This window comes from Pocillopora damicornis, chromosome 6 (assembly GCF_964200805.1).
Source record: "Pocillopora damicornis chromosome 6, jaPocDami1.2, whole genome shotgun sequence".
NCBI lineage: Eukaryota > Metazoa > Cnidaria > Anthozoa > Scleractinia > Pocilloporidae > Pocillopora > Pocillopora damicornis.
The window spans coordinates 18,550,001-18,563,476 of record NC_142675.1 but is presented as its reverse complement, the minus strand read 5'-3'; the positions used below and the strand labels follow the sequence as shown (position 1 = coordinate 18,563,476).

General features: G+C 38.4%; 1 protein-coding gene and 1 long non-coding RNA gene across 3 annotated transcripts in view; one reads left to right on the top strand and one right to left on the bottom strand.

The window, feature by feature from the left end:
* Window positions 1–175: 175 nt before the first annotated feature.
* On the bottom strand, window positions 176–9,700 carry LOC113673891 (amyloid beta precursor like protein 2). The gene is made up of 10 exons (XM_027190359.2): window positions 9,584–9,700; window positions 6,637–6,803; window positions 6,220–6,323; window positions 5,243–5,599; window positions 4,511–4,666; window positions 3,661–3,895; window positions 3,120–3,312; window positions 2,575–2,683; window positions 2,405–2,470; window positions 176–2,124 (listed from the first exon to the last, which is right to left on the bottom strand). Exons 1-10 carry the CDS (start codon window positions 9,632–9,634, stop codon window positions 1,811–1,813), a joined length of 1,752 nt encoding a protein of 583 aa, XP_027046160.2. The 5' UTR covers window positions 9,635–9,700; the 3' UTR covers window positions 176–1,810.
* Window positions 9,701–9,968: 268 nt separating this feature from the next.
* The window catches only part of LOC149044301 (uncharacterized), a 4,506-nt gene continuing 998 nt past the window's right edge, over window positions 9,969–13,476 (top strand). Inside the window, exons 1-3 of one of the 2 annotated variants that reach the window (XR_016188070.1) lie at window positions 10,222–10,391; window positions 11,563–11,666; window positions 12,013–13,141. This is a non-coding gene — a long non-coding RNA (uncharacterized LOC149044301). Of the gene's footprint in view, window positions 10,392–11,562; window positions 11,667–12,012 lie in introns of both variants that reach the window. The other variant, XR_016188071.1, reaches the window with a different exon arrangement.

Sequence of the window (13,476 nt, the reverse complement as noted above, 5' to 3'; positions counted from 1 at the left end):
CAAGTGTCCTTCATCGGATGACGGTAGGGTAGGGAACAGTGAGGAAATAAGTAATAGTGTTAATGTTATCATGTCAATAACAGCAGAATTGTAGCCCAGTCGGGTCATGCTACCAAGTGATATTTCCACGTGGAACTTCTTCATCACCAAGAAATAACTTAGATTCAAACAAAAATTAAGGTACTAAAAATTGTACTATTTATTAGCCAAATCCCAGTGCTTTACATTTTAACTATCAAGGTACCGACACGCTTTAATCTAATACAAGTTTCTTAAATATTTAGGTACTCTTAAACGTTATACGAGCGATTGGGGGGTGGAGGTCTAACCAAGATTGAATCCACCATAGAGACAGAATAGTTTCAACCAAGCAATTTTGTTGTAGCTTCATTTGCAACACCAAAGCTCACTTTTGTGACAGCAATCCGACGTCATGTTTTAATTCCTATAGTGCTCTGAGCTTTAAGAAAAGGAGATCTTCTCGGGGAGATCGCATTCACTAGGTCTCCTTAGGAACACGTTGAACTCTTGAACTTCCACAAGTGATCAAGATGTAACTTCTCCCTGTGTTATCCATACCAAACAGGTAATGAGAATACTCAGACTTTGAGTAAAAGTTATCTTGATCAACCACCATATTCTAGAGACAAAATTACAAGGAAATGTGTCGCAGCTAGAGGGGAGAAGTATCAATCAGATCTAGGGAGTCTAAGTTCACATCAACTTAAGTGGTCTCATTAGTAACCTCATCCAAAACGAAATCAATGATCATTAAATGGAAATGGTGGAAACAAAAAATATAACAGGGTTATATTTATGTTATTTAAAAGTAAATTACGTTTTATCTTTTAAGACATCACAAGCTAACTGAGGTAAAAGCTTTTTTTGCTGTCGATACTGGTCTTCCTAAAGTTGTTGCTTCCTCGACAAATCAATGCCTTTATTCTCGTCTAGGTGTTGCATAATTAGCTGAACTTTTATGTCAACTCAACCTTTGAGGGACCAACAAACGAACTCGACATGATGTAGTTTTCTCGCTCAACACACACTTACCGCGGCCTTCCCGCGATTCGACCGCATTCATAGTGCAGATCAATTTCCAGCGATTCACCAGCGTGATTCGTTCCGATCAATTTCCCGACCGAGATCAAAGTTCGAGCCCCCAAACGACAAAGTTGACTGTAATCAAGTGCAAGTGCAAACTGATCTTGAAGCTAACTTAAAGTTCTCTTCCCAATAAATACTGTTCAGTTTACAAGTGATTTAAATACTGTTCCTGTCTAAATTAGGATTCAATTCCTTGGTTTACGCTATAAAATCTACAACAAGGCTTCAAACTGAGAGGGTTTACAGGGTAAAAATGTTCAGACTAACGAGGTAAAGATAAAAAAGGGCTAAGATCATCAAAGAAAGAAGATGAGTTTTTCATGTTCCGCACACGTGGAAATGTTTAAGAATGATTGCGACACCTAGTGCAAACGAGTGTGACCTAGAAAGTTACACAAGTTTGGTGTTGATCTCTGCGGCGACCGCTAATCTGAAATTGCTCTATGAAGAATAAACCCTCTCTTGATACTAGTACGATTATAAAAAGATTGGCTCTTCAAACTTCTATTCTACTTGCGTTGAGTACATTGCTGTGCTCTGAAAGACTTCGTCTATCAAGTGACAAATACATCCTATAGAAACACATTCAGAGTCTGACAAGCGCCTCGACCGGTCGACAATATTGAAAGTAGTCAATAATACAGGCTTCCACCCAGAAAGGAAGAGTTTCTCAAAAAATGATACAAATCAGTTAGCACGCTACTTAGTAATCGTAAAACCTGTAAGTTGGATTCTCGTAGCCGTTTTCTTGCATGTTGACGAGATGGCTCTTCTCGGAAGCACCTTCTGCGTCCTCGTCCACGAGAACTGTCTTGGTGTTGTTGCTAGGTCGCGTTCGGCGCATGGCCATAGCAACCACGATGATGATCATAATGACCAAGGCACCGCAGCTGAGGCCAATGACAGCAGAGAAGGTGGCTCGTGAATGGTTCCTTCTGAAGGGTCCTTCCTCATCCTCGGCAACGTCTTCGTCATCATCATCAATATCATCATCCTTCTTGGAAGCTGCAGTTTTACCTTTAAGAACAAAACAAAGGTAAAGATTTGTCAACAAAAGAAGGCATCTTAGGCCATAACCTGTATAAATGCCAGGTGCAATTAACATAAAGCTTTTTATAAAAATTTTAGTGTTTGTCCAGAAGATACTTATAGCGAATAGACCAACTTATCAGTTGAAGGGCTTTATCATAATGTTGTACCAGAATCTTCGCTAATGTACATGGAAATTTCCATCAGATAGAGGGGAGAGACGCATATCAAACGCTTAGGAGGTTAACAGCTAATGCAAACAACTGACCCTTCTTCTTGTAAGGTTCCTCAACCTCGACCACATCTTCATCATCATCTCCATGCTCAGGTTTACCTGCAGAAAAGGTAGTAAGACTTAGACAACTGATCAATATTCCTCCATCAAATCCCTTAGTAACACAGACACGGCATGTATAACACGGCACTGACTTGACTCACCCATGGCACCCACGTTAGTAGCTGCAGGTTGACTTCCAACATGGCTTGGTGGGTCTGTGGGATCTTTGGCTGCTGAGCTCTTCTCTACTGTTGGTGCTTCTGTAGTGGGCTGATCATAAAAAACAGCATGAACAAGAACAGGTTCACAGTGCCTGTTGAGTATCTAAAATGTGGCACCAAATACCCACCATAGTGAACTAATAGACCAGGTAATGTTGCCAAAATGTCCACAACATGATACCTTTTTAATTAAGCACTACAAAATAAGGCTTGTCTGCTTATCTTCACAAATTCCCCAGTGTTAGGTTTATGGTAAATTCCCATGATTTGCAAAACAAAATTTCTCAACTCATTGATTGGAATTCCCAACTAGAAATATTCATTAAATTTTGTTGGATAAGGCCAGATGCTAAAATTTTAAGAATGGACTGATACCAATGCCCTTATCTGACATCAACTTCACCACTTGCTTCAAATACACCGATTTTGATTCTTTCAGATCAAAAAAATTTCTGGTAATATTTAATTGCTGCCCTTATACTTACCAGGGCAGGTGGTTTTGGGATCCAGTCTGGCAATTCCAACTGAAACTTGCGTGCAATGTCTGGCAGCTTGTACAGCAGTACCATAGACTCATTCACAAGATTATTGATGCGTTTCAAGTGGTTTTGCAGTGATTCTCGAGCTTCCTCAGCTTTCTCAGGATGGTGCTTCTGCACATAGTCGAAGTAACGCAAACTGAAGAGTAACCACACGATAAAGGATGAATAAGGCAAGGTATATAGAACTTTTTTTCCTCCAGTTACAGTTACAGTTACATTTCAAACCACTTATGCTTAACCCTTGAACTCCCATGATCTGAGTGTTAATTCTCTCCTCTGGCTGCTAAACATTTCCTTGTAAATTAGTTACGAGAACTTGATGCTGGATCAAGATAGCAGCTTCTACCCGATAAGTTTGTATATTCTCATTACCTGTTTGCAGAACAATGTATGGATATTATAGGGAGAAGTTTCATGTGAATCACTTCTGGGAGTTAAAGGGTTAACTGCTTCAGAAATCTATAACAGCACTAAGTCAGCTTACTTGTGCAGACGATCCTGAGTGCAGAATCTCACATAGCGCTGCACAGCTTCCAGAATCTTGTTGGCATCTTGAGGTTCTTCCTGCAGGGCAGCAACAAAGTCAGCCATTGCTTTGTTCTTTTTGTCATTAAGGTCAATCTGTGTACACTGGTGATGCTCTTCCTTCAGTCTGGCACGCTCCAGTTTAACCTGATCTTCAAAGGAGCTCACCATCTTGTTGAAGGTCTCAAGGTCCGCTGTGAGAAATTATTTGAATTTGAAATTCAAAGTTTCTTGTAATACATAAATCTGTAAGTTCTGAACATTTAGTCCCATGACTGATTGGTCTGTGCAACTTGCCTGACAGGCATAATGTACCTCTCTCCTTTTTAGCATGTTCAAGGTATCAGCAGTAATACAAGTGTATGTTCATGTATACTGGGGCTGGAATTAACCCACAGACTGTACTACTAGTCACACCAAGGTCAGAGCCTTGTTGGAATGGTATGGAGCTGTCAAGGAACACTAATTCTTATGTCAAAAGACACTCAAAAGATGTTTTTATCTACACAATCTGAATAAAAAAAGCAGTTCTACTGGTCCTTCCCTGCAACATTTACAACCATGATCATCTTTCATTATCATTTATGTACATGTCTAGGTATACAATATATGATCGCTGTTTTTATGAAAAACAACAAAAACAACAACAAGTCAACAAGAATCAAAGGAACTTTGATGTAAATGTAAAACTTGCTTTTGCTAGTTGCATGTTTTTCACAACAAAGTAAACATTTTAAACAATGTTTTCCATACCAATTCTAATTGAATTATTTTCAAACATGCAAAACACCCAAATCTGCAAAGCTTACATGAAATTGAACCAGCTGCTTGGTCTTCATCGGTTGATTTCAACAACTTGTATCGTTTCTCAGACATTCTCCAGTTATCAATCAATGACTGGACCTTTGTCTTGTGGGTCTCTTCCAGTTTGTCACGTCGCTCATGATACTTCTGTCGATCACAACCTGACAACAACAAGAACATACAGGATCACTTCTAATGAAAGACAGCTGTACAGTGAATGTCATAGACTGCAATTACAATTGACCTCAGATCTACCATGGTCGTGTTTAAAAAAAAAAAAAAAGTAAATTCAGTTGTAACCTTAGGGTCAACAAAATGCATTTGATAATGATACATTAAGCCATGAAAGAGAAAAAAGACAATGCTCCAGGTGATGAAAGTTTTAAAAAATCTGTCTTATTTCAACCCTTTCACCCTTAAGATCTCATAAGTTATTCTCCTTACTATTTCCCACACAATTCTTATGATGTCAGTGGGAAGAATTTGGTATCAAATCAAATAATAATCTCCTAATTGATATTTTTGCTTTATTCTTGTCACTGGTCTTCTTGATATTCCATTGATACCAAAAGTGGAAATTCCATCTTGGTCACTCATGGGAGTTAGCCTTGAAATTCAGTTCAACACTGACAACTTCCAATAACACATTATGCATATACATGTATATGTGTCTGTCTGCAAAATGATACTCCATCTACAATCTGAACTTTTAGTACTGTTAAACCTCCATAACATACCAATTGTACTTTCTTCAACATGCTTTGCAAACTTGCTGATCTCTTGTTTCAAGTGTTCCATAACACTGGTTGGCTTTGATGTGCCAGCTGCCTTAGAAATTGGCACAATCTTAGCAGCATCAGTTGCTTTCTCGTCACTGGCATCTTGAGGACAACATACAAACTCTACGCCAGTGAACTTTCCAGTACCACATGGAATAAGGACACCATAATCCTTAACAATCATGCCTTCACTCTGGCATTTGTCTGAAGCTCGAGTGTGCCACTGGTCATGAGAGAGGCAATTGCTGTCATCATGCATATGCTCGAAACGGCATTTTGGGGGCACCAGTAAGGCATCTGACTCAAAAGGGCCAACTATCATGAATAGATAAGCAACCATCTATATTATAACTCATTGACAAAATTTATGCAATCCACAAATTGTTTCCAAAACTATAGATCACAACCCTTTGACTCCCAAGATCTGGTTGTTAATTTTCCCCTCTGGTTCTTTGACATTTCCTTATAAATTAGTTAACCCTTTACACCCTATTCTCCATACTGTTTTCGATACAATTCCTAAGGTGCTGACAGACGAAATTTGTTTTTCAAACAAGAGAATATCTAGTTGGTGATCATTTCCTTCATTCTCATGACCTTACTGTGTGATGCAGGGGTTATACTGTTGGGAGAAATTAGATGCCAGTCACTCTAAGGGGTTAAAGGGTTAAGAGAGTTTGGTATTATCAATCAAGATAAAAACTTCTAAATAACAAGTCTGAGTCATCTTGTTGCCTGTTTGCCGAATAATGTATGGATATTATTGAGAGAAGTTACATGATGATTACATAGCTGGAACAAAGAATCCTCTGTCCTCCTAATCAGGAATCGAGACTCTACCAATGTAGTGAAAGTTACTGAGAGCTTTCTTCCATTCACCCCTTCAAGTTACTGCTCTGATCAGAGTATGATCTGCATAATCCTAACTGACTTACCAAGACAGCGGTATGGAGTGACAAGGCTGCCATCCACTAACACCTGCTTGTTACCCTCAACAACATTTCTCACATCTTGTGAAGGGTAGATGACCTTGCAGTACCTAGTAAGAGAAAAAAAAACATTTTACAAAATGAGTGGGAAGTTTCATTGAAATACTGTTTTAACACCAAAACAATTTTGTTAGACATTGTACCAATTTTACAAAATCCTTTACTGTTCTCTTAACATTTCCTTTGCAAAGATAATTTGTTTGACAATCAAGACCTTCTTTAGCAGGTGATCCTTCCCATTATTCCCATGACCTTTTAAGTTGGATTCAAGTGTGATATTGTAAGGAAAAATTCGATGCTAGTCACTGTTAGGGGTTACAGAGGGTTGGAGACTGTCAACATAACATCACTCCACATCCTTACTTGAGGATTTCTTTCATAGTTACGGCACAAAGACTAGTGCTGTTTTTGTCTGCTTCCCAGCTTCCAGTGTTGACATCAATGTGCCTAGTCACTTTGCCACACTTAATGGCCACTTGTGGGTCATAGTCTAAATCATCGTTCAGATTTTCCACAAGTGCATTTCCAACCTAAACCAACACAATGCAAGAATAAATGCAATGTTTAATTGAGAGTTGAAAGTAATCCAGGGTTACTATGGTTTTACTAAACTTTCCTATGTAATTGGTACAAAAAACTTGCACCATCCTCTCAAGTAATCAGATACCATGCGAACTGTACAGTGTTTTTCCTTATTTTAAGCCCAACCAGTAGAAGAAATTTTCAAGTTTAATTTTCAAGTGTGCCAATCAATTTTACATGATAATAGGGGGTATTATAGTCGATATATTTTATTGATTATTGCCTGAAAAGGAAAATACTATGTGCACAAGCACTTCTTACAATAGGCATATGTAAATTGTCTTCTACAAACTAGTGACTAGTGAACATAAAAAATTTGCCACACTTATTTTAAACTCAACAAACAAACAAAGATTACAGTTTTAAGAGGAATTTTCTCTTACAATAAGTATATAAAATAAACCATTGAGAAAGTTAACTTCATGTGCATCTACAAAGAGAAAGTGTTGACTCTGTTTGCATTCCAAGATGATGCTTAACATCTAGATTATTTCCCCCTACACAGAGTTTTCTTTAAGGTTTTAAGTAGCCAGAGCTTTTTAAAGGTAAACAGTTGTGGGTCTTGAAATCCAATATGGCAGACAAAATGTTAGGGCTGCCAGCTCTTATCTACAACCCTGCCTACAGTTGACATCTAGACCAAAAAATAGAACTTATTGGTGGAACAAAATACCTTAGAATTGATGCAGAAAAGAACATATCAATCCTTAAAATTTTGCCATTTACCATTTTTACCCTTTTGTATCCACAACTGGAAAAGCTGTTTACCAAAGAGAGATTTTGAAATGTTTATCTACTCTCAGTACTCAAGTCTAAATACATGCATGTAGTGTAGAAGTTGCAGATATTAATGGAATAATTACCAGATTTCAAAGAAATACTGAACACACCGAATTATTACATCAAGAAATGTGGAAAAAATGATTATAGAGGAACAAAATAATTGAAAAGGGTTGAGAAACATCAATAATTTATTACAACCTAGCAAAATATATCACCACAGGGATTGAAGAAAACAACAAACTATAACAATGTCCTTGAATCAAACTGCAGTTTACGAAAGCAAGGTTTTTTTTAACACAATATGCCAGAGATTTCCCTGGTCCTTTTCACATCTTAAACTATAAGGAGTTAATTAAGCCATCAATATATCACCATGAAAAACCTAGGGATCTGCTTTGGGCTTTAATTAACAAACACTTGGTTGGCACACAAGCCTATGAGGTAGATGTTTGCATGAAGCAAGTCTGTAAAACTCTGCATGAACCAATTCAACCAGCACATCATGACAGTGTACAGATAAAACTCATTTCAAATATTCAAAGAGTTTTGACACCAAAATATTCATCTGAGAGGAATCATAATATACTATGGCTAAAAAAAAAACAAAAAAAACTAAAAAACAGAGGAGAAAGCTGAAACACATCTGTAACTTCACATATTCTATTGAGTTCCATAAAGTTGGGATTTACCCTTGAAATTTTCCTTAATTAGAAGTGTATGGAACAAGAATAAAGGGAAAGGACAGAAAATCAATATTTACATGTTTCCAATTTGCTGTAAAAGTAAGCCCTTCTGATCACTACAAAAGATAAATTTTTTTGTGGGCCCTTCGTGCTATACAGGTTAAAAGGAGACCTATCTGAACTAACATCTATACTTATGCGTTCTGTACTTATGTAATACGCATCACAGGAAATACTAGCAAAGCTTACAGCAAGACAAACAACACGCATTTTCAGAAATCTATTGCGGAAAAATCAATTTAGGAATACCGAGTTTAAGCTTTGTCAATACAACTTTCCAATTTAAGAGCATATTGTGTGCAATCGAACTGTCTGTGACAAATTCGGAGATATGCGGATGCTTTGTCTTGTATTGCACCTGAATCTCCATACAAATTCGTTTCAGACAAGACTGTTTCCATCTATATCCTCCATGGACAATAAACGACACGTCTTTAACTAAAAATTGCGTGGTCTAGTTTGTTGCTTTGATATTGAACAAAATCGTCTTTAAATCGGTGTAATATGATACAAGAAGGCACAATCACTATGTCAACAACAATCGATCTTCGTCCGCTTCCACAAATACTGCACTCATTTGAAAATTTTAAAGAGTTTTAATATCAATTCTACGTTCCTCTCTTTGATAATTCCATAGAGTAAGAGAGCTGTAGATGTATTCTAACAATAAAACCTTGTTTTTACAACGTTGAATGGGTTGTTAATTCAGCCCGTTCCGAAGCTGGGTTTACATATTCTTCTCAGCGAAATGTCGATGTTCTTCAGAATAGTTCACTTGATTTTACGTCCTCGTTTCTTGAACACGAACTAGATAATTTTATTTAAAACATTAATGGCAAATTTGAAGAGAGTGAGAAGTAACGAGAAGCTTGCAAGTCATTGCGAAAGGGCGTCAAATTGATATCTGCCTTACGGTTTGAAGCGAATTGTCGAAACGGAAAAGGTCTTAAATCAGAAATACTCAATTCATCTTACATTTTCGCCCAAGCAAATCAGCGCTCAGTGACTACTCAAACAACAACTACGACTATCAAATGACAGTAGTTTTTGAATGATTTTGAAGTTATAAGACATGGCACATTTCGAAGTGTTAATCAGGACCATTTCGTCGGGGCCATCACAACTAAAATTCTTAATGTGTAAACTTGGTAAATTTCTTCCTCTTGGCCTTCGAGTCGGTGCAAACTACAAAATGTACTTACCGTTACGAAGGTTAGACACAAGAAAATCGTTTTTCGATAACTCCAATCCATTCTCTTTTCTTAATTTCCTTTCAAATCTCAGTAATACTCGACAAAAACTCAAAATGGCTGATGAATGTCTCGCTGAGCCCGAACGTGCGAGGGACAGCAAAAATTAACAAATCACGTGATATGCAAATAAGGCTATATTTGCATGACAAAAGTTTGCGGGGATGTGATTGGTTGCCGAGGGTGATGCTCTGCGTTATTGGAGGTTATTACGACAGCTTCTTTGTGGCCGCCGCAGAAACCGACAAAATTATGGCTTGTTGTATATTCATATATTCTGGACTTTGCTTTCAATAATGCGAATGTCGTCATTGTGTTCTAATAATAACTTTCGCATGCAGAATAGATCGCGTACAAACAAAATCGACTTGGCGCCACTTTTCCTTGTACGGCCGTGAAAACAGTAATTATTTGGAGTCGTTTTACAGCAGGTTACATAAGTCCATCGATCATGGCTACCAATAAAAGAAAGTGGGATTCCTGTTCGGTGGAATCTGATGAATAAATACGTGGTTTTTGACACCCGGAAATTCTTCATATTGGTAAGGCCGTGGACAACTATCTCCCACCTTTCCCACAATCGCGGCGGCGGAAGCCGGAGAATTGAATGTATGCATATGCATAACGATAATCTAGCCATCCCGCAAAAAAGATTAACGATTGAATAAAATAAAACAAAGGAGCAGTGATTTCAGCATTCGAAGGGCTCCGTTTGCGGTCTCGATGAGGGAGAATGGCTAACCTAACCACGGAAATAGAGGTCAGTCTGAAAAATGTTTCTGTCCAAACAAAAAAAGTAAAGCTAACGTTATTAAAATGTATCCAGTGACAGAAGATTTCCTTTATGAGCAGGGGTGTAACTCGGAAAGTTTTCAAGGGTGAGGGGAGTCAAGGTTTCGATGTTCAGTGCGCCTTTCATAAGTCTTGAGTGGATTACATCGCTGCCCTTTATCGTATTTGTACGTCGTGAAGAACCAAGCCGCAAATAGTGGAAAAGAGAGTAAGTTTTTAAAGAAACTGGTACTGAGTCGGTGGGAGAGTATAACAGGGTAACTTAGTGTTATCATCTGAGTTGAAAACGTAAATTGGCCACCGTTAGGAGTTTGAAGGCCGACGTTTCGAGTGTGAACTCTTCGTCAGAGCGATTGACAAAGGGCTAACGCTCGAAACGTCAGCCTTTAAACTCTTTACGGTGGTCAATTTACGTTTTCAACTCAGTTGATAACACTACATTACTCTAGTAGTGGAAAAGCTGTGTAGATTTTCGCAAACCCGAGGTAAGATTTGTAGTTCAGACCAACATCTCCATGAGCTTCAAATTGTTTCATGGGTTATTGCTTCAACTGGCTGTAACTGATGCAGTCAATATTCCAAGCGACTCCTCAAACCGAGTAAGCCTTGCAAAGAAGGCAGAGGTGCTGAGTAATCTGCCCTTACAGGCGTTCATTACCCATTACCCATTATTTAGGGAAAGGGCTCCTGGCCCTTTCTAAAAGTGAGGGGGGGGGGGCATTTTGGGGACATAACATGAGGGAAGTATTTGTGGAGGCACCGTATTTACAGAGAAATTGGAAGCAATTACGAGACATGTTTAATAAGTTACAAAATTTCACACCCGGTTATCCCGGTCTCAACCTTGCGAAACCGGGATCCCGGCCTATCTTGTTGCTTCCTTTGCCACGCCGCCATTTTGAAAACAACTTAATAACCTTGCCGCACGCGCGTACGTAGTACGTATTTAGTGCTGTTCTGCATCCAGTCAGTCGAAGTTAAAACCCTACTCCATCCTTGATAGGAAAAGAAATCTTCTGTTTTCATTGGGTTCCTTGGTTGCGAGTTTTAAGATAACATGCTCCTTACAAAGAGAAACACGTTTGCTTTATTGATGAGCTGTTCAGCAACTAAAATAATTTCGTTTGCACTCCTGGCAGAGTTTACGAGAAAGACTGTCAAGGAACAATTTTGAAACTGTTATCAAGGCGAAAATTGACAAATCTGTCAGAAGATGGAAACACTTTTTCTTGTATTGCCCAAGGTATGCTCCTCAACGCAACTTCCTCCTTACCTCTGCTGCTAAAATTATATTTGAAACATTGTCATCGAGCAGCGATGTAAGGAAACTAAAGTTTTTGTGGTATGGTGTTGAGTCTGTAAATTACGACGTCAACTGTTTTTTTTTTTTGTTTTTTTTGCTTGATGGCAGACTATTCGCTGTTTTAGCCTCATATAACAATTGGATTTAATAATTTACCTGGATACGTCTCTTGACGAAAATCTTAGCTTGACGTCTTAAAAATATTAATTACATGAATCATGTAGCAGATGATGCTGTAACTGCAGCATACTGACGTTAAATGAAATTATTCATTTTCTCCCCGCAGGTATCAAGATATTTCTGATAATCAGTCGTTTAGCGTGGTGGTGGCCAGTGACTGATAGTTCGGTGTCCGGCTTGGACCTTGTCACTGTCCTGTTATTCGGCGCGGTAGCTCCGGCAGAGGTTTTGACGACTCAAAATGCTGGTAACTTCGTATTATTCATAATGATTTATTCCTTTTTAGTTAGTCCTAAACCTCTGCCCTACTAATACAGTCAATTTTGATTTTCACTAGATCGATTTTGCTTCGCAGTGGTCTTTGGTTCATTATTTCAAATCCCGAAGATCAATTTTTTTGTTTATTGTTGTTTTCTTGAGCGGTCTAAACAACTCTTTCAGCTCTTGCTAGGCTATCACTTGTTAACGTCAACCAATCTGTAGTCGTTATCCAATATTTCAAATCCTGAAGATCAATTTTCTTTTTGCTTATTGTTGTTTTCTTGAGCAGTCTAAACATCTCTTTCAGCTCTTGCTGAGCTATCACTTGTTTACGATATCAAATATTCTGTAAGAAAACATCTCAGAGAGAAAATTATATGATATGTAAACGAGTCATCGCTTACACCAAGCTTGACTCCGAGCCTGGGTACAAAATGTAACGACTTCTTCCCGAACATTGGCCACCGGAAGGAAGGATCACATTCGAAGATGTATCATTGACATACTATCCTGGGGGATCTCGAGTACTAAAGAAAATAAATCTCAGTACCAAAGGAGGAGCAAAGATAGGTATTGCTGGCCGCACGAGTGCGGGTAAATCGTCTTTTATAGCTGCTCTCATGCGCATGCCAAGCGCAGATGGAGATATCACGATTAACGGCATTCCAGTTAAGGAAGTAAACATTCAAGAAACCCGTCAATGTATCTCCCTTCTTGGCCAAAATCCAGTTCTTTTAGGGTATTTTTGAGAAGAAATCTGGATGGCCTAAATCATTTTCAAGATGTGGTCCTATGGCGAGTGTCAGAGGACGTGCAGCTGAGAGATTTGGTAGGAAGTCTAGAGGGACAGCTTGAGCACGAATTGCCAAGACATAGCACTAACTTCAGTGTAGTAGAGCGGTATTAGATTGTCTGACTAGTGTCCTGTTGCAGCGAAGCAAGACCATAATATTTCAGTTTCAAATCTGAGCAAGGTGAATTGCTCCATTCTTAGCTAATTTGTCAATTATTTTGTTATAGTGTCAGTAAGACGGAAATGTTCTCACATTCTGACGACACTCACACGAGACATTCCAATACGAAAAGTTCATTTAGGATTACCAAGTCTGTCCTATAATACACACATGCTAATACAATCTTAACATGTGTACACTAAAACTAGGGGTTCTACAAAAAGAACCTGTGCTACGCCAGACGAGAAAAACCAATTTAAAACCACTCTTTAGATAAGGTAAAAAAATGTGGAAACGTATTCTTCATTTAATGCAGCAGCACAATACCCCAAGGAAAGGGTAAAATAACCTAGTAG